This window comes from Balaenoptera acutorostrata, chromosome 20 (genome assembly GCF_949987535.1).
Source record: "Balaenoptera acutorostrata chromosome 20, mBalAcu1.1, whole genome shotgun sequence".
Taxonomy (NCBI): Eukaryota; Metazoa; Chordata; class Mammalia; order Artiodactyla; family Balaenopteridae; genus Balaenoptera; species Balaenoptera acutorostrata.
In genome coordinates, this window is record NC_080083.1 from 54,651,667 (window position 1) to 54,677,095 (window position 25,429).

Sequence of the window (25,429 nt, forward strand, 5' to 3'; positions counted from 1 at the left end):
AAAAATTGAAGTATAAGTGACCTACAACTGTATGTTAGTCCCAGTTGCACAACATATTCATTAGATATTTCTACTCATTACAAACCAATCACCACCATTTTAACCATTTTTAAGTGTACAGCTCAGTGGCATTAGGCATATTCACATTGTTGTGCAACCATCACCACCATCTATCTCCAGAACTTTTTCTTTCATCTTCCCCAACTGAAACTCTACCCATTAACATCCACTCCCCATTTTCCATAAGATTGTGTAACAAAAATTTAAATTCGTGGATCAGCTTTTGGCTATGTCAGATTTTATCTAAACTAGCTTCTGCCATTTTGAGCCTTCGACATTATTTTCACCAAGCTCCTATTGTCTGGGGTCCTTTTTTTTTTTTTTTTTTGGCCATGCCATGTGGCATGTGGCATCTTATTTCCCCGAACAGGGATCGAACCTGTGCCCCCTGCAATGGAAGTGCAGAGTCTTAACCACTGGACCGTCAGGGAAGTCCCTGGGGTCCATTTTTTTTAAAAAATATTTATTTATTTTTGGCTACGTTGGGTCTTCGTTGCTGCATGCGGGCTTTCTCTACTTGCGGCGAGCAGGGGCTACTCCTTGTTGCGGTGCGCGGGCTTCTCATTGTCATGGCTTCTCTTGTTGCGGAGCACAGACTCTAGCGCAGGCTTGAGTAGTTGCGCCACGCAGTCTCTAGAGCGCAGGCTCAGTAGTTGTGGCGCACGGGCTTAGTTGCTCTGTGGCATGTGGGATCTTCTCGGACCAGGGATCGAACCCGTGTCCCCTGCATTGGCAGGCGGATTCTTAACCACTGCACCAGCAGGGAAGCCCTGGGGTCCATTTTTTAACATCTAAATTTAGTAGCTAAAAAAAAAACCTTGAGGCTTATATCAGCTTTAGTAAAGACATTTACCATGTGCAGTTTTTTGTTTGTTTCTTTTTTAAAACATTTAAATATTTATTTATTCATTTCTCTGCGCTGGGTCTTAGTTGCAGCACGTGGGATCTAGTTCCCTGACCAGGGATTGAACCTGGGACCCCTGCATTGGGAGTGGAGAATCTTAACTGCTGGACCACCAGGGAAGTCCCTACCATGTGCGGTTTTAGCCACTGCCATATTAACTTTGTTTTGTTCAGTTCTACCAGTAACTGTCATTATGAATTGGATAAGAAGCTGGTAGCTTGGATTTATTTCTCAGCTTAATTCACAGGAAAACTGTGAGCAATTTTGTGAAACAGAGTAGGGAGAGAAAAACACAGAGCCCTTAACAGAGAAATCCACACAGGGGTGGTGGGGAGGGTCGGGCTGCATTGGTTTTATTAGTTGCTATGTTTTTAGGGTCAAAGGTCCCCCTTGTTAATGTGAGATCGAAACCACTTTCTCTGACTCCTTGAGAGCTCATTTCCGGACAACACTGCCTAAACATCAAACGTTTTGATCTTGGCTCAGCTGAGATGCAAAACATGTGCTTGCTTTAGGTTGTGTCTCGTTGTTTACAAGGGAGGGTGATCCTCTTTTCTCAATTTACTAGTCACTTAAATTTCTTTTCTGTGAATTGCCTGTTCATATCTTTGCCCACTTTTCTGTTGGGTTACTGATACGTTTCCTATTGCTTGGAGAGAGTTTTTACACATAAGGGACTTGACTTCATGTGTCATGTCCCCCCATCCCAACCCAGTTTGTTGTTTTTTGTTTGTCATGTGGTTTTTTCTTCCTGCAGAAATTTAACATTTTCATGCAGTCATATTTATCTATCACTCATTTTCTTTCTGACTTCTCTTTTCTGTATCTGGTTGGTATCTTTTGTATTTTTGCCATGCTTAGAAAGGTTTGTTCCACTCTTGAGATGACTTACGAAAGATATTGATTGAAGATTTTTTTCTGGTTTGGGTTTTTTTGGCCTTTGATCCTTCCAAAAGTGTGTCCTGGAAGCTGTGTGAAAAGGTTTGGATTTATGTTTTCCAAGATCCAGCCACACCGTCTGTTCAATAAACAGCTTTGTACAGTGGGTTTGAAACACCACCTTTATCATGCCGAACTCCCTTATGTGCTGGCACCTAGCTCTGCAGTCTCAGTTCTGTCCCTGTATCTGTCTGCCTATTCCTGCTCCAGCCAGATTCTTTTACGGGCCAATAAACGGAGACCCAGAGCCGCTGGTAGAAGTCTGGAAAGGACAGGGAGTCCAGGATGGAAGCCAGGCTCCAGGAACTGATCCACGAGCAGCTGCTGGGTGCTAGAGGGTGTGCAGACGCCCTGCCTGCTCCACGAAGTCAGAAGAGAGAATTTTATAGGGCTCTATAAAACTCTCAGACGCCACATGGAAACTCCAGATGGGCTCTAAGGACTAAGGGACAGGGAAGGGAAGGAGCTCTAAGTCCCCGAGGACATTGCTGACCACCCAGACCTGGGGGTCCTGGAGGGCTGCCTTCCAGCGGGTCCAGGGGCAGGGCCACCACGGTGACAAACGTACAGGACAGTAGGGAAAAACCAGGTGCGGGTGGGTGGACCCCAGGGTAAACTTCCCCTTTCCCTCCTCAAAGCATGTGTTCCAGCAAAGGTAATCTGCTGCCTAGGGAAAAAAATCTGTGTCCTTTTTTTGTGTGGAAACAGGGTGTTCTGAACTCATTTCCCAAGCTGCAGGGATGGGTGGGTGGCGCCTCTCACATCCTTAGTCCTCCAGCTCCAGGGGGCACTGCTGACTTCTCTTCTTTTCATGTCACAACTTTTTGGTAACTTTTAATTTTATCTATATATATATATTTGGCCACACCACCTGCCTTTCGGGGTCTTAGTTACCTGATCAGGGATTGAACCTGAGCCCCGGCAGTGAAAGCACTGAGTCCTAACCACTGGACAACCAGGGAATTCCGTAATTTTAATCATTTTTTAAAAAATTATTTATTTATTTATGGCTGTGTTGGGTCTTCATTTCTGTGCGAGGGCTTTCTCCAGTTGCGGCAAGCGGGGGCCACTCTTCATCGCGGTGCGCGGGCCTCTCACAATCGCGGCCTCTCTTGTTGCGGAGCACAGGCTCCAGACACGCAGGCTCAATATTTGTGGCTCACGGGCCTAGTTGCTCCGCGGCATGTGGGATCTTCCCAGACCAGGGCTCGAACCCGCGTCCCCCTGCATTGGCAGGCAGATTCTCAACCACTGCGCCACCAGGGAAGCCCTAATCATTTTTAAAGTTGCAAGAATAGTACAAGGAATACTCACGTACCCTTTATTTAGATATTCTATTTACTTTTTGCCTATTTCTGTTATCATTCTCACCCTCTCTCTTCCTTTCTCTCTCTCCAGACACACACACATATACACACATATATATGTATGCATATTTTTTATCTGAGCCATTTATTGAAATTGTATTGAGGTATAGTTGATTTACAATATTATATAACTTTCCGGTGTACAACATAGTGATTCACAATTTTTAAGGATTATACTCCATTTATAGTTGTTATAAAATATTGTCTATATTCCCTGTGCTATACAATATATCCTTGTAGCTTATTTGTTTTGTACATAATAGTTTATACCTCTTAATCTCCTGCCCCTATCTTGCCCCTCCCAACTTCCTTCTCCCCACTGGTAACCACTAGTTTGTTCTCTAGATCTGTGAGTCTGTTTCTTTTTTGTTATATTCACTAATTTGTTTTACTGTTTAGATTCCACAGATAAGTGATAACACACAGTATTTGTCTTCCTCTGACTCATTTCACTTATGCCCTCCAAGCCCATCTATGTTGCTGAAAACGGCAAATTCTCATTCCTTTTTTTTTATAGCTGAGTAGTATTCCATTCTGTCTATATGTGTGTATGTGTATATATATATCACATCTTCTTTATCCAGTCATCTGTTGTTGGACACTTAGGTTGCTTCCATATCTTGGCAATTGTAAATAATGCTGTTGTGAACATTGAGGTGCATGTATCTTTTTGAATTAATGTTTTCATTTTCTTCAGGTATATATCCAGGAGTGGAATTGCTGGGTCATATGGTAGTTCTATTTTCAGTTTTTTGAGGAACCTCCATACTGTTTTCCACAGTCGCTGTACCAATTCACATTCCCACCAACAGTGTAGGAGGATTCCCTTTTCTCCACATCCTTGCCAACATTTGTTTATGGTCTTTTTGATGATAGCCATTCTGACAGGTGTGAGGTGATACCTCATTGTGGTTTTGATTTGCATTTCCCTGATGATTAGTGATGTTGAGCATCTTTTCATGTGCCTGTTGGCCCTCTGTATATCTTCTTTGGAAAAATGTCTATTCAGTTCTTCTGCGCATTTTTTAATAGGCTTGTTTGTCTTTATGATGTTGAGTTGTATGAGCTGTTTATATATTTTGGATATTAACCCCTTACCGATCATATCATTTGCAAATATTTTCTCCCATTCAGTAGGTCGTCTTTTCATTTTGTTGATGGTTTTCTTTGCTGTGCAAAAGCTTTTAAATGTAATTAGGTCCCATTAGGGTTTTTTTGCCTCATTACATTCTTATCCTAAAAGATCCAAAGAATCCAGATAAAGCCAAAACACCCCCTCCTCATGTTCCCAATGCCACTTCCCTCCCCAGAGGGCAGCAGAGGTGTTAGGTGTGGAGCCTCCCCAAACTTTTTCTCTGCATTCACACACTCGTGTGCACACACAGAAACATGTCATTTTGTGAGTATGAGGTAATGTTGTTGAGATGGTACTATATTGCATCGCTGAGCATCTTGCTCTTCGTCAGGTAATAGTATGTCTTGGAGATATCCCCAGTTATAAACACAGACCTCTTTCTAATGATGGTCGGCTGCTCAGATGTACTTACTCCCTACTGATGCATATTTAGGCTATTACCTATTTTCGCTATAATCAATCATTCTTGAACTGCTAGCTATTCAGAGTGGGCGAGAGAGCGGTGTGGTGGATGGTGGGTGGACCCAGCTGGCTCCTTGGGAACTAACTGCACACACACCCCTGTGGGGGGTGGGGAGTGGCAGAGGAAGCATGTCCTACCTGTGGATGTCACTGTCCTGTCAGTCAAGGTGTTAGCCCCAAGGATAAAATCCCACGGCTTTCCGGGACGAATCCAGACGTCAGGTGGAGCCCAGGACAGAGTAGACAAAGGAGTGAAACAAAAACACAGAACAAAAACTGGTTTGGGGAGCTCTTCTTCTTCATTTTGGTTGGGAGTTGTCACTTTTGTTTCACCCTCTCAGCAGACTGGGGGCCAGACTCTGGGTATCACACAGGGCGTGGACCTGGGCCAGAACCCGCTGGATCTAGGCCAGGGGCAGGCCATGGAGATTTGTACTCGTGTTCAGAGCAGTGAGGGGAATGGACCCTGGCCGGGGTGGGTGGACAAACAGAGGCGCCGCTGGGCACAGGAAAGCTGAGGCCGGCAAGAATGGGAAGCAGTCGAGCCCTTGGGAGAAGTTTCACAAGTCGGGGTGCATGCTGGCGGCGGGGGTTCAGGTGTCATCAGGACTCCTGGAAGATTGTTTTCAAAATAATCTGCAGCAGGAGGGAAAGATACAAAAGCTCCAGAGTTGGAGAGGCTCTTGTGAGGATCTCTTGGGAAGAATTTGATTAAAGAAACAGGCTACATTTTCGATCACAGAAACGTAATTTAAATGAGTCCTTTCCCACCTCTCATTTGAAATGTTGCCCGCTTATTGCCCGTTTTTGTATGACCCATGAGCTAAGAATGGCTTTACATTTTTAAACAGTTGGAAAAAAAATCAAAAAAAGAATATTTTTGTGACATGTAAAAATTCCATAAAATTCAAATTTCTGCATCCATAAGTACAGTTTTATTGGAGCAAAGCCACATTTATTCACCTATGAATTGTTTCTGGTGGCTTTTGAACAACAATGGCAGAGTTGGGTAGTTTTGTCACAGACCATATGGCCCTCCAAATCTGAAATATTTATTAGGTTTCTTTAAGAGATGTCATTTATTGGGTGCTTGTTTTTCCCCAGTTAAAAAAAAGTAATACACGTTCATGGTAGAAAATGTGGAAATTGATTTTTAAAATCCATTGTAACACCACTGGTAAACGGTTTTTTTGGATGCATATATATGCCTCTAAGGGTCTAGCTATCTATGTATCATAAAACTAGGAAGATACTAGGCCAGTTAATTTTTGTGTTTTTGCTCTTACCTCTGAAGCAATTTGACATGTCCTAGCTAATTTTCACAGACTTCACTCTGTTACCTGATTATATCATAATATAACCTCATTAGACATTTAGATTATTTCCAAGTTTAGAACATAATAAAGCTACAGAGACCATCTTTCTGTGTTTCTCTGATTATCCTGAAGAGAAATTCCAAGCAGCAGAATTACTGGGTCAGTGGGTTTGGGTCCATATTGCCAGGCTGTACTCCCGAAACATCAGGCCAATGTGTGCTCCCACCCGCAGGATGGGGGAGGCCCCCTTCACTGTGTCTTCACCAGCGCTGGGCACTATTAATAACTAGAACATTTCCTGTGAGAGGTGGGAAAGGACTCATTTTCAGTTACATTTCTTTTTTTTAAAAGATTTTTTGGATGTGGACCACTTTTAAAGTCTTTACTGAATCTGTTACAATATTGCTTCTGTTTTATGTTTTGGTTTTTTGGCCGCGAGGCATGTGGGATCTTAGCTCCCCGACCAGGAATTGAACCTGCACCCCCTATATTGGAAGGCAAAGTCTTAACCACTGGACCACCAGGGAAGTCCCATTTCAATTACCTTCCTATGATCACTAATGCAGCTTACTTTCCCCCCATGTTTACCGGCCATTTATATTTCTTTTTGAATTATCACTTATTTTTTGTCCATTTTTTCTATTTATTTCTGTTTTTAAAGAGAAATAAGACCTGCTCTTATTAAGTGGTACAAACTATTGATACTATGTATAAAATAAATAAGCTACAAGGTTATATTGTACAGCACAGAGAATATAGCCAATATTTTATAAAAACTTTAAATGGAGCATAGGCTATATAAAAATATTAAATCACTATGTTACACACCTGAAACTAATATAATATTGTAAATCAACTAAATTTCAATTTAAAAAAAGAACTGTTCTTATTGATTTGAAAGTGCTCTTTGTGTGATAAGGATATTAACTATGTGAATTAAAACTGAACGCTATAAAAGCCCTATGGAGGGACTTCCCTGGTGGCGCAGTGGTTGAGAATCTGCCTGCCAATACAGGGGACATGGGTTCGAGCCCTGGTCTGGGAAGATCCCACGTGCCACGGAGCAGCTAGGCCCGTGAGCCACAACTACTGAGCCTGCGCGTCTGGAGCCTGTGCTCCGCAACAAGAGAGGCCGCGACAGTGAGAGGCCCGCGCACCGCGATGAAGAGTGGCCCCCACTCGCCGCAACTAGAGAAAGCCCTCGCACAGAAACGAAGACCCAACACAGCCAAAAATAAATTAATTAATTTTAAAAAAAAAGCCTTTAAAAAAAATAATTAACGCTGCTCTATGTTATATATGAAAGTTGTTAAGAGTAAATCCTAAGAATTCTCATCACAAGGGAAAAATATTTTTTTCTTTTTCTTTTCTTTTGTATCTGTGAGATGATGGAGGTTCACTAAACCTATTGTGGTTCATTTCATGATGTTTGTAAGTCAAATCATTGTGCTGTACACCTTAAACTTATACAGTGCTGTATGTCAATTATATCTCAATAAAACTGGAGGAAAAAGAAATATATTAAAAAAAAAAGTAAAGTTAATCAGGTACCCACTTTCCCAGAAAAAAAAAGAAAAAAAGTAGTAACTGTATAGTTTCCGGGTCCATGGCAAATATTTTCCCCAATCTAGCCTTTGACTTTTTAAAAATAATTTTTTAAATTGAAGTATAGTCAGGACTTCCCTGGTGGTCCAGGGGTTAAGACTCCATGCTCCCAATGCAGGGGGCCCAGGTTTGATCCCTGGTCAGGAAACTAGATCCCACATGCCGCAACTAAGAGCACGCATGCCGCAAGTAAGACCTGGTGCAGCCAATAAATAAGTAAATTTTTAAAAAAATAAATAAATATATTGAAATATAGTTGATTTACAGTGTTTCAGGTATATAGTAAAGTGATTAAGTTATATATATATATAATATATATATTCTTTTCCAAATTCTTTTCCAATATAGGTTATTACAAGATATTGAATATAGTTCCCTGTGCTATACAGTAGGTCCTTGTTGGTTTTCTATTTCATATATAGTAGTGTGTATAGGTTAAACCCAAATTCCTAATTTATCTCCCCCGCTTCCCCTTTGATAACCATAAGTTTGTTTTCTTTTTTTTTTTTTTTTTTTTTTTTTTTTGTGTTTTCATTTTAAACCATTTTCATTTGAAGTGATAAACATGATAGCAGGTTAATATGGTGCAAACAGCATCAGAAGTCAGAAGTCAGACCTGCCAATCTCAGCGGCCAATACACCACACTCCAAACAAAACCATCCCCCTGGGCACCATTCATAAGTTTGTTTTCTATGTCTGTGAGTCTATTTCTGTTTTGTAAATAAGTTCATTTGTATCATTTTTTTCTTTTAATTTGTTTTTTAAATTTAGTTTTTGGCTGCGTTGGGTCTTTGTTGCTGTGCACAGGCCTTCTCTAGTTGCGGCAAGCGGGGGCCACTCTTCGTTGTGGTGCGCGGCCTTCTCATTGTGGTGGCTTCTCTTGTTGTGGAGCATGGGCTTTAGGCGCGCGGGCTTCAGTAGCTGTGGCAGGCAGCCTCAGTAGTTGTGGCGCACGGGCTTAGTTGCTCCGCACGGGCTTAGCTCCTCCACGACATGTGGGATCTTCCTGGACTAGGGATCAAACCCCTGTCCCCTGCATTGGCAGGCGGATTCTTAACCACTGCACCACCATGGAAGTCCCTGTATCATTTTTTAAGATTCCACATAAAAGTGATATCATGAGATATTTGTCTTTCTCTGATTTACTTCACTTAGTATGATAATCTCTAGATCCATCCATGTTGCTGCAAATGGCATTATTTCATTCTTTTTTATGGCTGACTAATATATATATATATATATATATATATATGTGTGTGTGTGTGTGTGTATATATATATATACCACATCTTTATCCATTCATCTGTTGATGGGCATTTAGGTTGTTTCTTGGCTATTATAAATAGTGCTGTTATGAACACTGGGGTGCATGTATCTTTTTGACTTATAGTTTTCTCCAGGTATATGCCCAGAAGTAGGATTGCTGGATCATATGGTAACTCTATTTTTAGTTTTTTAAGGAACCTCCATGCTGTTCTACATAGTGGCTGTATCAATTTACATTCGCACCAACAGTGTAGGAAGGTTCCTTTTCATCCTTAGACTTTTAAAAGGATTCTCCACATTAAAATTGTAATAAACATTTACGTGGCCAACTCCATCCCTCCTTTCCCCACGGAGTTGGTGTTGCTTTTATGCTTACACACAAACAGGCTAATACCTTCTCGTACCTGCCTGTCCCCATCCACACCACAGCCCCATGCAGATCCCACCTGTGTGCCCAGGACCAGCCTCTGCAGGTCACCTGGGGCTGTTTCAGAGGGAGGTGAAGTACAGGAAGCAAGCGTGGCACTCAATCCCTATCGTCAAGTCCCCCAACCTCCTGGACGCCAAAGAGCCAGCGAGGTGACTCCCCACGCCCCCTGCCTGGCCACCTCGCCTTCCGTGTAGGGGCTACAGCAGGACGCGTTCTGTCCACAGTGAAGGGATACGCCCCACCTGGGTGAGCACGTAGTCCTTCTGGGTTAGGTTCCAAAGGGTTTCGAAGTGATCCACGTCGTGGAGCTCTTCAAAGGAGGCTTTCCACCCTCCTCGCCGCAGAGTCTGAGTAGGAGAAATGAGGGGAGAGGAAGCATGAGGCTGCGGGGGGTTGGGGGGAGAGGGGCTCTCGCAGCTGCCTGGCACATACCAGGTGCTAAGTAGTTATTGAAGAAATGACTGGTATCGTGGGGTCCGTTTGGGTGAAATAAACAGGAAGATAATAGGACTGCATGACCCTCAACCTCGAGCCAAAAGCGGGGTGCTGGGGGTACCTGATAAAATTCCCTGGACTGTCGGTGGAATTCGGGGCTGTCGTGTTGGCCCACAGTCACCAGGATGTGGCAGGCTGGGTCCACAGGCTGCGTTGGGCTTGTCTTCAGGCGCCACTGGGGGCTGTTCCTTTGAGCGTCCTCCCTGGTGCAGGGAGTAGGTGTGGTCAGGACAGAGAGCAGCCTTTGCTGCACCCCTGGTCCTCCTCTCAGGCTGCAGGCCAGCTGGGGGACGAGGGGACAAGTGACTCACAGGGTTGTGAGGAGAGGGGCGTTCTCAGAGGTGTGCATGACAGGCTCCAGGTCATAGATCCCACTCACCAGGAAGAAGCCTGTGAAGGTAAAGGACAGTCACAGAGCCAGGCTGCAGGTGGGGCAAGATGGGGCCAGCCCGCCTCCAGGGCCAGTGCGGCAAGACCAGGGTAGGGGGCAGAGAAGAAGCAAAGCAGGCCCTGCTCCCCAGGCTCAAAGCCCCGAGGTCAAGCCACTCACAGCTGTTGACATTTCAAGCAGCTGCTACAGACCCTCAGGCCCATCAGGGGAGGGTGAACGCTGCCCAGCCAGGCTCAGTCCCCGCGGAAACCTTTGAGGTTGGGCCTGACTCCACGCTTGGTCCAGTTGGCCAGGAGCATCATGGCGGCGAGGTGGGCCCCAGCTGAGTGTCCGCACAGGTAAATTCCCCTTGGGTGGGTCAGAGCAGAGAGCTGGGTTTGCATTCAGTATAACCAAAGCAACAGGCCAGTATCAAGGAGCCCCAATTTGCCCTCTGCTCCAAAGCCAGAGGGGGCAGTTGGGCTGCATCCAAGAAGCTTAATCCACTGTCCTCCCACTCAGTCTGACAAAAGGAAAATCTACAGTGATACCCACTGGTTGCCTGGATACTGTTTCTGGACAAACACGATGCTCTGGGTCACCTGGTCTACCATCTGGTCCAGGGTGCCTGTGCAGAGGGTAGGAGCTATGTCAGGCTCCGCCGGGGGCCCTCTCCCCTCCAAAGCCCACCAGCCCTTGTACCTGCAAGACTACCCTCGTTACCTTTGGGGGCAATGTCATAAGCCACTATCACCACAGCCACTCCCTGTGCTGTCAGTGGGCTGACCATGAAGGCTGACGAGTCTTTACTGCAGAAGGAGACAAAGACATGACAACTGGAGGCCACTTGGTCACTAGGCTGCTTCTGTGGCCTGTCCACCCAGAGCACTGCCCCTCTCTGACCTGGTGCAGTAAGGGAAGAAGGGGGGCTTTGTCCTTACCACATCACATGCTAGCTATGGGACCCTAGAGACTATATTTAACCTCTAAGCCTGATTTCCTCCTCTGTAAAATAGGAACGATTATGTTCTTTCCCTTAGGGTGCTGTTTTTGAGAATTGAAGGAGGTGAGACATGTAGAGAGCTTCACAAAGCAAAGGGTAAAAATGCAATAAATGTAGCATTAAGATGATATGCTTGAAGGGCAGTAGATCCTATAACAGGCAACTCCTTAGTAAGATCCTAGGGAACAACAGTGTCCCTGAAGATCCCAAATTCCCCTCTGCTTATCTTAGGATGACCCGTGGTCCCAGTTTGCCTGGGACTCTCTCTTTTTTTACCACTGAAAGCCCCAGGTCCTGGGAAACCACTCAGTTCTGAGCAAACTGGGATGGTTAGTCACTGTGGTTTTCCATTTGATTAGAGTAGACTGAACAGGCTTTTCACTGGGTATAGTGGATCCAATAGTGTCCCCCCCAAAAACATGTCCAAATCCTAAACCCCAGTACCTGCAAATGTGACCCTATTTGGAATAGGGGCTATGCAGATATAATTCAGAATCTTGAGATGGCATCATCCCAGATTTAGGATGGGCCTTAAATCAAATGACTGGTGACATTGTAAAAGAAAGGAGAGGGAGGATTGAAATACAGACACACAAAGACCATGTGAAGATGAAAGTTGAGGTTGAAGTGATGCGGCCACAAGGCGAGAAAGACCTGGACCCCCCAGAGGCTGCAAGAGGTGAGAACGGGTCCTCCCCCAGAGCCTTCGGAGGGAGTGCTGCCCTGCCCACACCTTGATGAATTTCAGACTTCTGACCTCCAGAACTGTGAGGTAAGACATTTCTGTTGTTGGAAGCACCCAAGTTTGTGGTAAGTTGTTGCAGCAGCCCTAGGAAATGAAGAGTCCAGGCAAAGATGAATCTCCCTTTTTCTCCATTCATCCAAATCCCCCGACTCACCTTCCGCTCTGCCAGTATCCTCCATGAAAAAACACGAGGAACGGTAAGGCTGTAGGACAAAACAAAGGGCATGTAGGCCGAGGCAGGGCTCCCAGCTGAGATCCAAGGGGGACCACTAGCCCCCGCTTACCTTCAGACACTGCCTCAGGAAAGTAGATGTCCAGTTTCTCCCCTTCGCCGTCTCCATAGGGGACATCGAGCAGGTTCCTCCCGGTGGCCTGGGCCCTCTTGGTAGCTGTCTCCAGAAATGGACAAGTCGCTGTCAGCACAACCTCAGGCAGCAGCAACCTCTATTTTATTTCAGGCAGAAAAATTTTTGCCGAAAGTCCCTTTGGGTTGACCAGTTAGCTCCAGCTATCAGTGCTTCCCCAAGTCCTCATGGTAATTGGGGCTGGGGTCTGAAGCATCCCACAGGTGCATAGTTACAAAGAAATCAGACTGGCCCATCCAAGTGGGGGCCAGTACTACCTGTGACATCTGTCTCTGGTGAGCTGGCAGTTCTGATAGGCACCATTTCAACCACTACTTTATTACATGCTTATTATGTGTGTTACACTTGGCTACGTGTTCTGGGAAGTATAAACTTTTCCAAGTATTTGGAAAAATAACCTTCTAGGAACTAAGATATAAAATCACTTGAAATAAATAGATAATAAAACAATATGAATATATAATTGAGTGCCATGATGGGAGAGGTCAGAGGGATGTGAAAATTGGCTAGGACTGGGGTTGGGAGAAAGGAGGAAGTACATTTACGTAATTTACCATAAGTAAATTAAATACCAAAGGCAAAGGCCTAGAGGTGGGATGGGACTCTGTATGTTCATGTTGCAGTAAACAATGTCCCCTCAAGGCCCCACTTCCATCACTGAAACCCAGGAAGCTCAGCTCCCTCCACCACTGGGTGCCAGAGAGTGTAAACTGGTAAGTTCTTCCTGGGGGGCAACTTGGAAATATGTATCAAAACCCAAGAAGATCATATTCCTTGATGCATAAGTCCTTATCCATACATTTATTATAAGGAAATAATCAGAAATATTCTTAAGGGCTTGTTTTAAAGATGCCCACACTAATGCTATTTATGACAGCAAAACATTGGACACAGCCCAAGTGATCTACAATAGAAAACAGGGAAAGTACATTATGGTATATCCCCTTTCTCTCCTTTATTTTTTATCCCAGGATTCATTAATCCTTCATATATTTTTTACTTGTTTACTGTCTGTCTGTCACCCTAACTAGAACATAAGCTCTGAGAAGACAAGGGCTTTGCTTTGCCCACCTCAGGTACACCCAGGACCTGGTACATCATAACCACTTAAAAGAAAATTGTGTAGGGAATTCCCTGGTGGTCCAGTGGTTAGAACTCGCACTTTCACTGCCGAGGGCCTGGGTTCAATCCCTGGTCAGGGAACTAAGATCCCGCAAGCCATGTTGTGCAGCCAAAAAAAAAGAAAACTGTGATGCTCTGTGGTGACCTAAATGGGAAGGAAATCCAAAAAAGAGGGGATACATGTATATGTATAGCTGATTCACTTTGCTGTACAGCAGAAACTCACACAACATTGTAAAGCAACTATACTCCAATAAAAATTAATCTTAAAAAAGAAAAGTGTGTAAAAAAAAAGAAAGAAAAAGAAAATTATGTAATGAATAAATATTTCAGTAAGTAGTGTTGGGTCAATTGAATATCTGAAAGAAGAAAAAAAAAGTTTCTTGATCCCTACCTCACACCACACCAGAACAATTCCAGATGGACCACAGCTTTAAATGTGAAAGCGAAGACAATAAAGCTGTTAGAAAAGAAAATAAGAAATCCTAATGACCTTGGACTAGGCAAGGATTACATAAACAGGACCCAAAATGCATTAATCAAAAAGGAAATACTGGAGGGAGAGTATTTTGCCATGTAAAGAGCGAAAGCAGGTTACACAAATACCATACAGCACGAACACTGAAATCTTTCTGATATTGAAGATTGGTGGGGAGAGACCTTCAACTTGGGATCCATGTTCCTGGAAGCCTCCAGATCCCCAACCTCGGTGGCCATGGTCCCCCTGCTCACAGGCCCCTTCCCAAAAATACCCATCAGGGCTCCCTTGGGTTGGGTGATTCTGCAATTCCAGAAAGGGCAAACTAGGTAGATGAAGATAGTTTGCATAGATTGTGTTTATGCAAGTGTGAATAAACTGTTAAAATGGGCCGCCTCCATTTCTGCTGGACCGCTCAAGGCCAAGAGAAATAAAAATGATGGCAGATGCCAAGTTTCCCACGTGCCAAAAGCAGGGACCAGGCTGCCTCTGCAGGACAGGTGAGGTGGCCGAAAAACCAATTTTGCCATCACCAACACCCCACCCTTGAGTGAGGGAACAAGGCCAGGGGGAGGCTTCTTGGGAGAGGGACGAGGCTGTGTTCTGTGGGCTCCCACTCGCTCTCCCATGGAGGGGTGGAAGGGGGCTTCCCATCTCCTAAAGCTTCAAGCGACCAACTGCTCAGAGCCTGATGTGTGACTTCTACAAAGATCAGACCCAAACAGGCTTCACCTGCCCCCAGGTGCCACGCTGGGTGCAGACCACTCTGCAGGACACACTTAACTGAATCAATCCATTATTAAATAGGTACGTTTTACTTGATTAGAACCAGGAGATTCTGTTAAGCAAATCAAATGCATTGCATTTGCGATTATAACTTGAAGTGCTTTTTTCAGAATTTCATCACATCATGTAAGTTGCGTTGAAAAGTTGACGGGAATTTAATCTGTGAAAGTTATGAGCTATCTGAGCATTAACTTAAAAAATAAATGAAATGCCATTCATTTTTCTTTTGAAGAAATAATATGTTTATATGGTTAAAAAAATATACAACAGGCATTTGCATGAAATAACCCTGCCAAGGTGACTGTTATTATTAATACGGATATGGACTCTCTCTCCCTTTAATCCAAAGGGCAGCGTATGAAATACATTTCTGCCCTGCCTGTTTCACTTCATATTTCTTGGAGAGCTTTCCCAATCGGTACATAGACAGCTTCCTCGTTCTTTTCTTTTTTTCATAAACAGTTAACTTGCTATTCCATCCTATGGCTGCACCTTAATTTATTTAACCAGTAGTGACAGTTTTTAGGCCAAACAAACCACATCTGATCACCAGTAAATACTCCTGGCTCCCTCTCTGCTTATCCTGAATCCTGAGTCTTCTCCCCACCCCTACTGAGACCACCCTGGATCCCCTTCACTACTCCCTTGGAAGCAGAGACAGTCCCTCTCCACTCCCCTGCTTTCACCAGGACTCCCTCCAGCCACACGTGTGCGCCGGGTATAACAAGCATCACATCCTGTTGATCTGAGGCGCAAATTCAATCTGAGCCTCCCGTCTTAGTTGCTGAGGCTGCCTTAACGAAATGCCATACAGTGGGGGGGCTTCGACGACAGACATCTATTTCACCCAGTTCTGGACACTGGAAGGCAGGGTCAAGGTGCCAGCTGGGGTGATGTCTGGTGAGGTCCCTCCCCAGGGGTGGCAGATGACCTTCTCGCTGTGCGCTCTCGTGGCCTCTTTGTGCTTGGGAGGAGCTCTCCCCCTCTCTAGGGAGAGGAACCCTCTGTGTCTAATAATCCTACCAGATCAGGACCCCATCCTTACGACCTCATTTAACCTTCATTACTTCCTTAGAGGCCCCATCTCTAAACACAGCTACAGTAGGGGTTAGGGCTTCTACATGTGAATTTTGGGGAGACACAAAATTCGGTCCATAACAGCCCCCACACTCCCCCCAAAGGCCCTGGAGCTCCCCTGCTCTCCTTCTCTGAGGGATTTGCCAACCACCCTCCCACCAGCACTGTGTGAAGGTGTTTGTTCCCGACAAGCTTGTCAACACAGCAGGCTCAGCAAAGGGAGCAATTTAATTAACGCAAGGGTCCTGGAAGTGTACGTGGACCAACAAGATTTATGCTGTGCCAAAACTAAGAAAAAGATGATGCAAATTTTATGCCCTAAGCTGAAGAGCAATTAAAACCAAGCAGCTATCGATATTCGTTATCATGCATAAAAAAGTCTTCCTCCAGTATTAAAAAACCCAACCGACCCTGAGCCAGAGAAACTGCCTCTCTTCAGGAGGTGGTGTGACGGTGATGGCGGGCAGCTGGCTGCGAGGACGGAGAATGGGGGGACCCACTGCCTCCTCCAGAGCGTGAATCCCGCCAGCCCTCCAGGCGCTGCACCTACAGGCAGCGCAGGAGGGCTTCAACAAGACACCTCAGCATAAACCCTATTACAAACTTCCTTTTTTGAAAAAGCAAAACTTCGGTTTCTATTAGTCACAGTCCAAAGTGTCACAGCTCTTACAGAGAGAAACTCCAGGTCCCTGGACCCAACTGAGCATTGTGTTAGAGCAATTAGGGGGAGCAGGGGCCAGAGTCCCTAGAGACTAATGCAGGCGTGGGGCCGGGAGACCCATCAGACAGTCACGGAAAGCTGAAGACAAGGGTTCATCACGTCTGTGGCAGCAATTTAAGAGGAGGCTGGGGCCCATCAGCCTCCATCTAGTTTCAGAACTATTCTCCCCCAGTCTTTTAATTCATTTAGCAAACAAATACTTATATAAGCAGCAGCCTGTGCCCATTTTGGAATATCATAGTGACAAAATAATAAAAAAAATCCAAATCACATGTGGCTTACCCCTTAGTGTGGGGGACAAGCAGTTACAGAAAGATGTCAGGTGGTAACATGTGCTATAAAAATGAGCCAGAATCTGAAAAGGCTACATAGTGTATGATTCCAACTCTAGGACATTCTGGAAAAGGTAAAACCATGGAAACAGTGAAAAGATCAGTGGCTCCTAGGGAGTGGGCGGGGAGGGGGGGAGGGATGAATATGTAGAATATGGGATGTTTAGAGCAGTGGACACAAATGGGGAGGGAGTGTCTGCCAGAACCAGTGGACAAGCTGGAGAAGCTGGGGGAGGTCAGTGGGGTGGGGTTCTGGGGCTCAGTCACAGTGAGTTCGTAGCCAAATCTGTGACAACAAAAGTCAGAGAAAAACCAAGTTTCCCAGGAGGAGGGAGTGGAAACCAGCAGAGTGGCACAGGCTGAAGAAGTGGAGAGGGGAGGGGTCAGGAGAGAAGACAAAGGCTCCCCCTTCTTCCCAGCACCTAGCACAGTGCCCCGTGCCCCCGGGGCATGAGGATGTGCAGATGGACAGACAGAGAGAAGTGGTAGTGCTGCGAAAGATTAAAAATAATTTATTGAGGTGAAACTCACATAACAAAATTAACTATTTTAGGGACTTCCCTGGTAGCACAGTGGTTAAGAATCCGCCTGCCAATGCAGGGGACACAGGTTCTATCCCTGGTCCAGGAAGATCCCACATGCCATGGAGCAACTAAGCCCGTGCGCCACAACTACTGAGCCTGCGCTCTAGAGCCCGCGAGCCACAACTACTGAGCCCGTGTGTCACAACTGCTGAAGCCTGCACGCCTGGAGCCTGTGTTCCACAACAAGAGAAGCCACCACAATGAGAAGCCCACGCACTGCCAAGAGGAGTAGCCCCCGCTCGCCACAGCTAGAGAAAGACTGTGCAGCAACAAAGACCCAACACAGCCAAAAATAAATAAACAAATTTTTAAAAATTAACCATTTTAAAGTGAACAATTCAGTGGCACTTAGCACATTCACAATGTCATGCAACCATCACCTCTATCTAGTTCCAAAACATTTTCATCACCCCAGAAGAACACCCCCTACCCGTTAAGCAGCGTCTCCCCAAACCCCCCTTACCCCAGACACTGGCAACCACTAACTGCTTTCTGTTCCTATGGATTTCCCTATTCTGGACATTTCACATAAATGTGACCTTTTGTTCCTGGCTTCCTTCACTGAGCATTATGTTTTCAGGGTCCATCCATGTTCTAGTATGTATCAGTACTTCATTACTTTTCAGGGCCAAAAACTATTCCATTGTATGGACATAGCACATTTTGTTTATCCATTCATCTGTGGATGAACATTTGGGCCGTTTCCACCTTTTGGCAACTGTGAGTAATGCTATGAACATGTGTGTACAAGTACTTGTTTGAGAACTTATTTTCAATTCTTTTGGGTTAGAAAGAATTTTTAAAATTGAAGTGTAGTTGATTTACAATATTATATTAGTTTCAGGTGTACAACTCAGTGATTCAACATTTTATAGATTATACTCCATTTAAAGTTATTACAAAACAATGGCTATATTTCCCTGTGTTATACAATATATCCTGTTGTTTCTCTATTTTATACATAGTATCTCTTCTAGAAATAATTTTTAAGGCTGTTCATGCTATTAAAAACAAGATTGCACATTATATTTATTTATTTATTCATTTTTGGCTGTGGTGGGTCTTCGCTTCTGTGCGAGGGCTTTCTCTAGTTGCAGAGAGTGGGGGCCACTCTTCATCGCAGTGCGCGGGCCTCTCACTGTCGCGGCCTCTCTTGTTGCGGAGCACAAGCTCCAGACGCGCAGGCTCAGTAGTTATGGCTCACGGGCCTAGTTGCTCCGCGGCATGTGGGATCTTCCCAGACCAGGGCTCGAACCCGTGTCCCCTGCATTGGCAGGCAGATTCTCAACCACTGCGCCACCAGGGAAGCCCAAGATTGCACATTATAAATACAGAAGGCTTTCTCCTAGGAGAAAAAAAGAGACTAGAAGAAACCACATCCCAATGTTAACAATGGGTGACAATTATTGACGGTTTTATTTTCTAAAATCCTTTTCATTCAGCAAATGCTCCTTTTGTAATCAGAAAACAATTGTTGCTTAAAAATAGCCAACCTCAGAGAGTGCAGAGCAGGGCTATTACAATGTGGTCTGTGGACAATGGGTGCCCCACACTGTTTGTTACTGGTCCATGACGAACTAAGTAAAAAGGTGGAGGTAAACATTTGGAATACATGCAGTTTGGTAGAATGGCTGTGTCTATTGAACTTAATAAGAAATTAGGGCTTTCGAACAAAAACTTGTGCATAAATGTTCACAACAGCACTTTTCACAATCGCCAAAAGGTGGAAACAACCCAAATGTCCATCAACGGATGAATGGATAAACAAAACGTGGTCCATCCATACAATGGAAAATTATTCATCCATAAAAAGGAATGAAGCACTGACTTGCTACAACATGGATGGACCTTGGAAACATTATGCTAAGGGAAAGCCACCAGACACAAAAGACCACATCTTGTAGGATTCCATTTATATGAAACGTCCAGAATAGGAAAATCCATAGAGACAGAGAGCAGTCAGTGGTTGCCAGGGGGTTGCTTAACGGGTAGGGGCTTTCCTTCTGGGGTGATGAAAATGTGTTGGAACCAGATAGAGGAGATGTTTGTACAACATCGTTAATGTACTAAATGCTGCTGAATTGTACACTTTACAATGGTTAAAGTGGTATATTTTATGTTATGTGTATTTTATCACAGTAAAACAAAATTGGGGCCTGTATTTTGTGTGCTTTTGTTTTCTTCCTTTGGTTTTTCTGATGGAGAGGAAAAAGCACAATCCCAGCCTTGAAAGGCAGGAGGGGACCTCAGAGAGGCTCTCAGTCGCAGGGGCTGTCAATCACGAGGCCCCACCCACCTCGCTGGTGATTGGTGCTCCTGGGGCGAGGCGTGGTTTGGGGGAATGGGAGTTTGGAACTGTGCCCCAAGCCGGGTTATACATATACCTCCTTTAGCTTCTTGTACAATGTGTTTTTACTGAGTCTTGTTAATCAAATTTAATAGCTACTGGTAGAGGAAACAGTTCAAACCTCCCTCTGCCCGTGCTCACGCAGCTGTCCCCAGGTGCCCAGCCTGAGAGAGGCCAGGCCTTGGTGGAGGATAAAAGTGACCTACTCATTGGAAGAGGGCAGTCCCCACTGCAAGTTACAGGTCGACGCTGTTAGAATGAATATAGATCAAAAGAAAAACAATTTCATTCTCCGTAGTGCAAAAAAGGAAAAGAGAGTTTACCTTCCTCCCTTTTCTTAGAGCATTTATTTTTAGGAGACCTCATCAAATATCCTTTCTCTACCCCTTTGGGAATGTGTGTAAATATTTTATCTATCTATGTGTCTATCTATCGCTGCACGGCTTGTGGGATCTTAGTTCCCATACCAGGGACTGAACCCCGGCCCTCGGCGTGGAGTCCTAACCACTGGACTGCCAGGGAATTCCCCATATGTAAATATTTTTTAAAGCTGAAAGAGTCTCTTGCCAGTTTTACAACCTAGGAACGTTCTTCTCAAAGATCTGGGAGCTCTCCCTTTGAAATATAATTATCGAGCAAGATACCCCATGGGAGGGCAGGACCCTAACTTCTGCAGGCACCTGGCTCCAAGTTGCAAAACCACCTCTTGCCTTAAGGATATGGGAATTTCTTGTCTTCCTCTGGATAAAGGCAATTTGCAAACACAGATGGCCACCCTTATGGAATTAGGACGGATTAGTGCAGTAGATAGTGCCCTCAGGTCCTCTTGCTTGAACACAGGTATGCTGATTTTGAGAACAGGCATGCTCTAGGGATATAAGCCCGGCTGTATAAAAGGGTGAGGTTTCTTTCTGGTTTTGCAATCTCCTTACTCAATTAAAAATCATGTTTTCGGGCTTCCCTGGTGGCGCAGTGGTTGAGAATCTGCCTGCCAATGCAGGCGACACGGGTTCGAGCCCTGGTCTGGGAAGATCCCACATGCCGCGGAGCAACTGGGCCCGTGAGCCACAACTACTGAGCCTGCGCATCTGGAGCCTGTGCTCCGCAACAAGAGAGGCCGCGATAGTGAGAGGCCCGCGCACCGCGATGAAGAGTGGCCCCCGCTTGCCACAACTAGAGAAAGCCCTCGCACAGAAACGAAGACCCAACACAGCCAAAAATGAATAAATAAAAATTAAGTGAAACTCTTTAAAAAAAAAAAAAAATCATGTTTTCTTTCTCTTCCACCTTTGTGGAGAGGTTTTCTGGGTTGGCGGGGGATTCCACTGTTCATTTTTTCCGCTTTACATTCCTTCGCCATCTCCTGGGAGTTTGACTCCAAGGAGGCAATCTGCAAGTCCAGAGGTCTGGAGAACTCCACCAAGAGAGGCAGCTGGCGGGCACCCACCAACGCCACCTGCCTGTCATCACCCCTTGTCAGCCTGCTCCCCTCTTACCTGGAAGCTCAGCTCTGGGAAGTGGTGGCTGTCCCCAGCCACGTGTGCTTGGGTGAGTTATTCAACCTCATCATGCAGGACTAGGATGGGGTGAGTGAGACACTTACCTCAGGCACAGCATGGGGCGGGGCACCAAAGACTCAGTAATGAGGATCGTTATGGGCTGAAGGCTTGTGCCTCCCAAAAATTCATACCCTAATGTGATGGTGACTTTGGGAGGTAATTAGGTTTAGTTGAGGTCATGAGGGTGGAGCCCTTGTGATGAGATTAGTGGCCTTATAAGAAGAGGAAGAGCAAGCGTTTCTTTCTCTCTCTCTCTGCCATGTGAGGATGCAGGGGAAAGGGGTCTATCTGCAAGCCAGGAAGAGTACCCTCACCGAGGAACCAAATCACTTGGCACCTTTTTTTTTTTTTTTTTCTTTTTTCAGTTGGCACGTTGATCTTGGACTTCTCAGCCTCCAGAACTGGGAGAAAGAGATTCCTATTGTTTAAACCACCCAGTCTATGGCATTTTGTTATGGCAGCCTGAGCTGACCAATACAAAGATAATATTTAAGTGCAATATTTTTAAAAATCAAAATTAATGCCAAAAAGTCCATGATGAAAGAAATATCAACATTTCCAATAGAGACAGCCTCCAACCCTGCGCATGCATGGCTCTGCCCACTCGCCTGGCCCTAATGACCCCTGTTGTCTCACCTTCTTCACCAATGAAATGGGGCAGATGCACCTGCAGCACCTCTGGGCCCCCTGGAGCATCGTAAATAGGAAGGGAGGTAGGATGTGAATGTAAGGCTGTCCATAGGGCTTCTCAGGAGGGATTGCTCAAGACAGTCTCTGAGGGCAACAGCCTCAGAGAGTCTTCTTAGCCCTTGCTTCTTATGAGAGACTCCCTTTCTCTACAGTGTCAGCTCTTTTCTCCCTCAAGACAATTCTGATAGACAAACAGGTTTTCTACCAGTTCATGTAGGTTTCTCTGCACACTCAAATATATAGAGTATATAGAGACATATTTGGTGCAGAGCTAGGCACAGTAGGGGACTCTGAAGTGCCCAGGACACAGCTCCACCCCCTATCAGGACAGGGAGGGCACTGAAATGTGCTGGAATAAACCCCCACTAGCCTGTCCCTCCAGCTGGGTTATCTTAGTGTACAGAACCACTAACCCCGGGAGCTCCGGTCAGCCTGCTGAAACAAAGCTCATTTGCCAACATCCAGTTTTCCGACTTGGAGGCGAGGCTGGCTGATCCCTTGCCCACACATCCCCCGCAGAGCCCGCCTGCCCAGCCCAGCTCAAAAGGTGGCAGCACAACACTCTAGAGACCCAGGGCTGGGATGGGAATTAACCTTGAGACTTCACTAGCTTACAGATTCCCAAGCCCTGATTTCTCTAAAGAAAAAAAAAAAAAGAGACTTCTTTGCTTTTTGTAGATAGCAACAACATCCCACATTCAGCAGCCACATTCCTTTTTTCACTCCACTTCCCTGGGCCACTGTGGCCTTAGGGCCTGGGCATAGTTGGCAGGTTGGCTGAGCAGGAGGGGAGGTGGAGCAGGGTCACTGCCCCTGCCCTGCCTCTGGCAGTCCTGCAGCAAGGGCTCCTGGGCGCCTGGCCCCGAGCAGGTGAGGTGCCTGGACTTTGGGAACTGTCCCGAGAGGCGGGGGCTGGGAGGCTCCTCCTCCCCGCCCCGGCATCCTGAAACGCTGCCACATGCTAAAGTTCACCTGAAGCGGCCACAGAGAGATCCCCCCGTACCCTCGTTTCCTATCTGTGAGTAGGTCCTCAAGGCCTCCTCTGCTCCCAGTCGGACGACCCATCTGCTGGGGGAGTACTGATTCTCCAGCTCCTACGGGACACAGACACGAAGTTCCTTAAGACCTTTGACCTCCACGCAGACTGTGCTCCCGCCCCTCCGCGTGCCTGGACGCTCCTCTCGGCCTGGAGAAGCCCCTTCCCTGATATCTCGGGCGCTCATAGATGCCCTTAGCTTCCTTCAAGCCCCTCCAGTCTCCAGCCTGGCAACCCACTCCCCACTCTCCCCCCACTAACTAATTAGGTGTTTCAGATACGACATTGCAGATGCTGCCAGATCCATGGTCTAGAGCAATGGCCATGCCTTTAACCAGCTGTACAGCCTTACAGGGAAATGAGGTCCCATAGATCTGTCCCAGTTAATGCCATCATGGGTACCACTTCTACAGCAGCTAAGACCACAGGAAGCCAGGGAGCTGGGGTGGCCACTGCAGAGAAAGTGATGTAGAGCTGATCTTCCCTGAAAAGGTATGATTCTGACTGCAGGTGGACGCAGCACAATCAATGAAACAGAGGTGAAGAGGAAGGAATCAAAGGTCAGTTTGGAAATGTTGACCAGCCAGATTGCTGAAACACAGAGGTGAGGCTGGGAAGCGGGGGCTGGGGGGTGGAGGGTCTTGAATGCCAAGCTAAGATGTTCAGACTTAACGCAGAAATTAATAAGGAACCAGGTTTTGGAGAAAGGCCTCAGAGGCAAAACAACAACAACAAAAAAACAGGTGAAGGCTGGACTGGAAAATTTGAAGACAGGTGGCCTCATGGAAAGGTCTTGGGCTCTGGAATCAGATGGGCTGAGTGCCATCCAAGCTCCATCACTTGCAGGCTCTTTTACCCTGGGCAACTTACTTACAGTCAGTTCCCTCATCTGTATAATGGGCAAAACAATAGTACTTTACTTCATTCACATGACTTATAGTTTTCAGCCTTGTGAGGCTATATATCTTGTGAGGCTGAAAGCTATAAGGCATGTAAATGAAGTCAAGCTAACCACTCAAACGTGGGTTTCCCCCTCTTCCCATTGAACAGAGTTCTTGGCCAGGGGTCTTTGGATCTGTACAATCTATGCCCGTCGGATGTTTGCAGTCATACCTCGCACACTCTGTGACTGCTATCATCATCATCTTTTATTATTGCTATTATTTATAATAATGATAATGCAATGGGTTTCTGAAAGTGTTCTGATATTATAGGGGTGTGTGTGTGTGTGTCTATGTGTGAGACAGAGAGAGAGAGAGACAGACAGACAGAGAGAGAGAGACCGAAAGAGAGAGGTTAGGATTTCTTGGGGGCAGTATCTGTAACTGTCACCACATTCTTAGATGCGTCCGTGACCAGAGAAAGAACCACTACCTGAAATGTAGGAAAACTAGTTAGGAAATTATAAATGAATGATAAGCATAACAAATGCTTTGCATATGTCGTTTCTAACCCTTATAACCATCCCGCAGTAAATACCAGCCCTCTGGTATTTACCCCTTCAGGTCTGACACATCTTCCACACATTGCACAACCTCAGATTAGGGTCCGGAACTTCGGCCCCAACCTCATCCCGGTTTATGGATATTAACATAGCCAGGGCTGGACTTCCCTGGCGGTCCAGTGGTTAGGAATCCACGCTTCCACTGCAGGGGCACGGGTTCGATCCATGGTCAGGGAACTAAGATCCCGCATGCCGCGCAGTGCGGCCAAAAAAAAAAAAAAGTAAAAAAACATAGTCAGGGCTTCCATTTCCTCTACCCTTAAAATCAGGCTAGCAAAAGCCTACCTGTGGCGAGAAGTAAAATATCAATAAATCACAGTGCTAAAGCTTTTGGGAGCTGGAACACAGTAGGCTATCAACGGCGCCCACAGAAGTGGTTCTAAACTTTTCTCTCAACCCCCATCTCATCTCTGAACCACACTCCTCAGCCCCAGCCTCTCCCAGTGATCCGCCTACCTCTTTAGACATCCTCTTCCAGGGAGCCCCACACTTGGGACCTCCACCCAAGCCGTCCATCCCGCTGTGTACGAGCCGACAGGCGCCCGGGCCGCCTTTTTATGCCAGGAGGGCGGGACTCCGGTCAGGCCCCGCCCCTGGGAGCCGCGCCCACCGCCCTGGTGAGCTGAACCTGCTGCGCGCGTTCCCGGTCCCTCCCACGAGGGGGCGGGCTGAGGTCAAATCTCCCGCCGGTCCCACAGCCGCACGCTGATTGGCTCCGGGCCGGCGGCGC

The 25,429-nt window shown here is 46.0% G+C and overlaps 1 protein-coding gene across 6 annotated transcripts; it reads right to left on the reverse strand.

Moving 5' to 3' along the window:
• Positions 1 to 2,919: 2,919 nt before the first annotated feature.
• Positions 2,920 to 25,409, reverse strand: AFMID (arylformamidase). Of its 6 annotated transcripts, none has more exons than XM_057535286.1 (11): positions 25,156 to 25,409; positions 23,163 to 23,253; positions 12,383 to 12,487; positions 12,253 to 12,301; positions 11,074 to 11,159; positions 10,906 to 10,978; positions 10,622 to 10,719; positions 10,292 to 10,370; positions 10,042 to 10,183; positions 9,728 to 9,832; positions 2,924 to 3,127 (listed from the first exon to the last, which is right to left on the reverse strand). In XM_057535286.1, exons 1-11 carry the CDS (start codon positions 25,213 to 25,215, stop codon positions 3,071 to 3,073), a joined length of 945 nt encoding a protein of 314 aa, XP_057391269.1. In that variant the 5' UTR covers positions 25,216 to 25,409; the 3' UTR covers positions 2,924 to 3,070. The 6 variants fall into 6 exon arrangements, with proteins under 6 accessions (XP_057391270.1, XP_057391271.1, XP_057391269.1 ...); XM_007185777.2 differs by lacking the exon at positions 2,924 to 3,127 and adding an exon at positions 5,145 to 5,503; XM_057535287.1 differs by lacking the exon at positions 23,163 to 23,253 and having other exon boundaries at positions 2,920 to 3,127; positions 12,383 to 12,542.
• Positions 25,410 to 25,429: the final 20 nt, after the last annotated feature.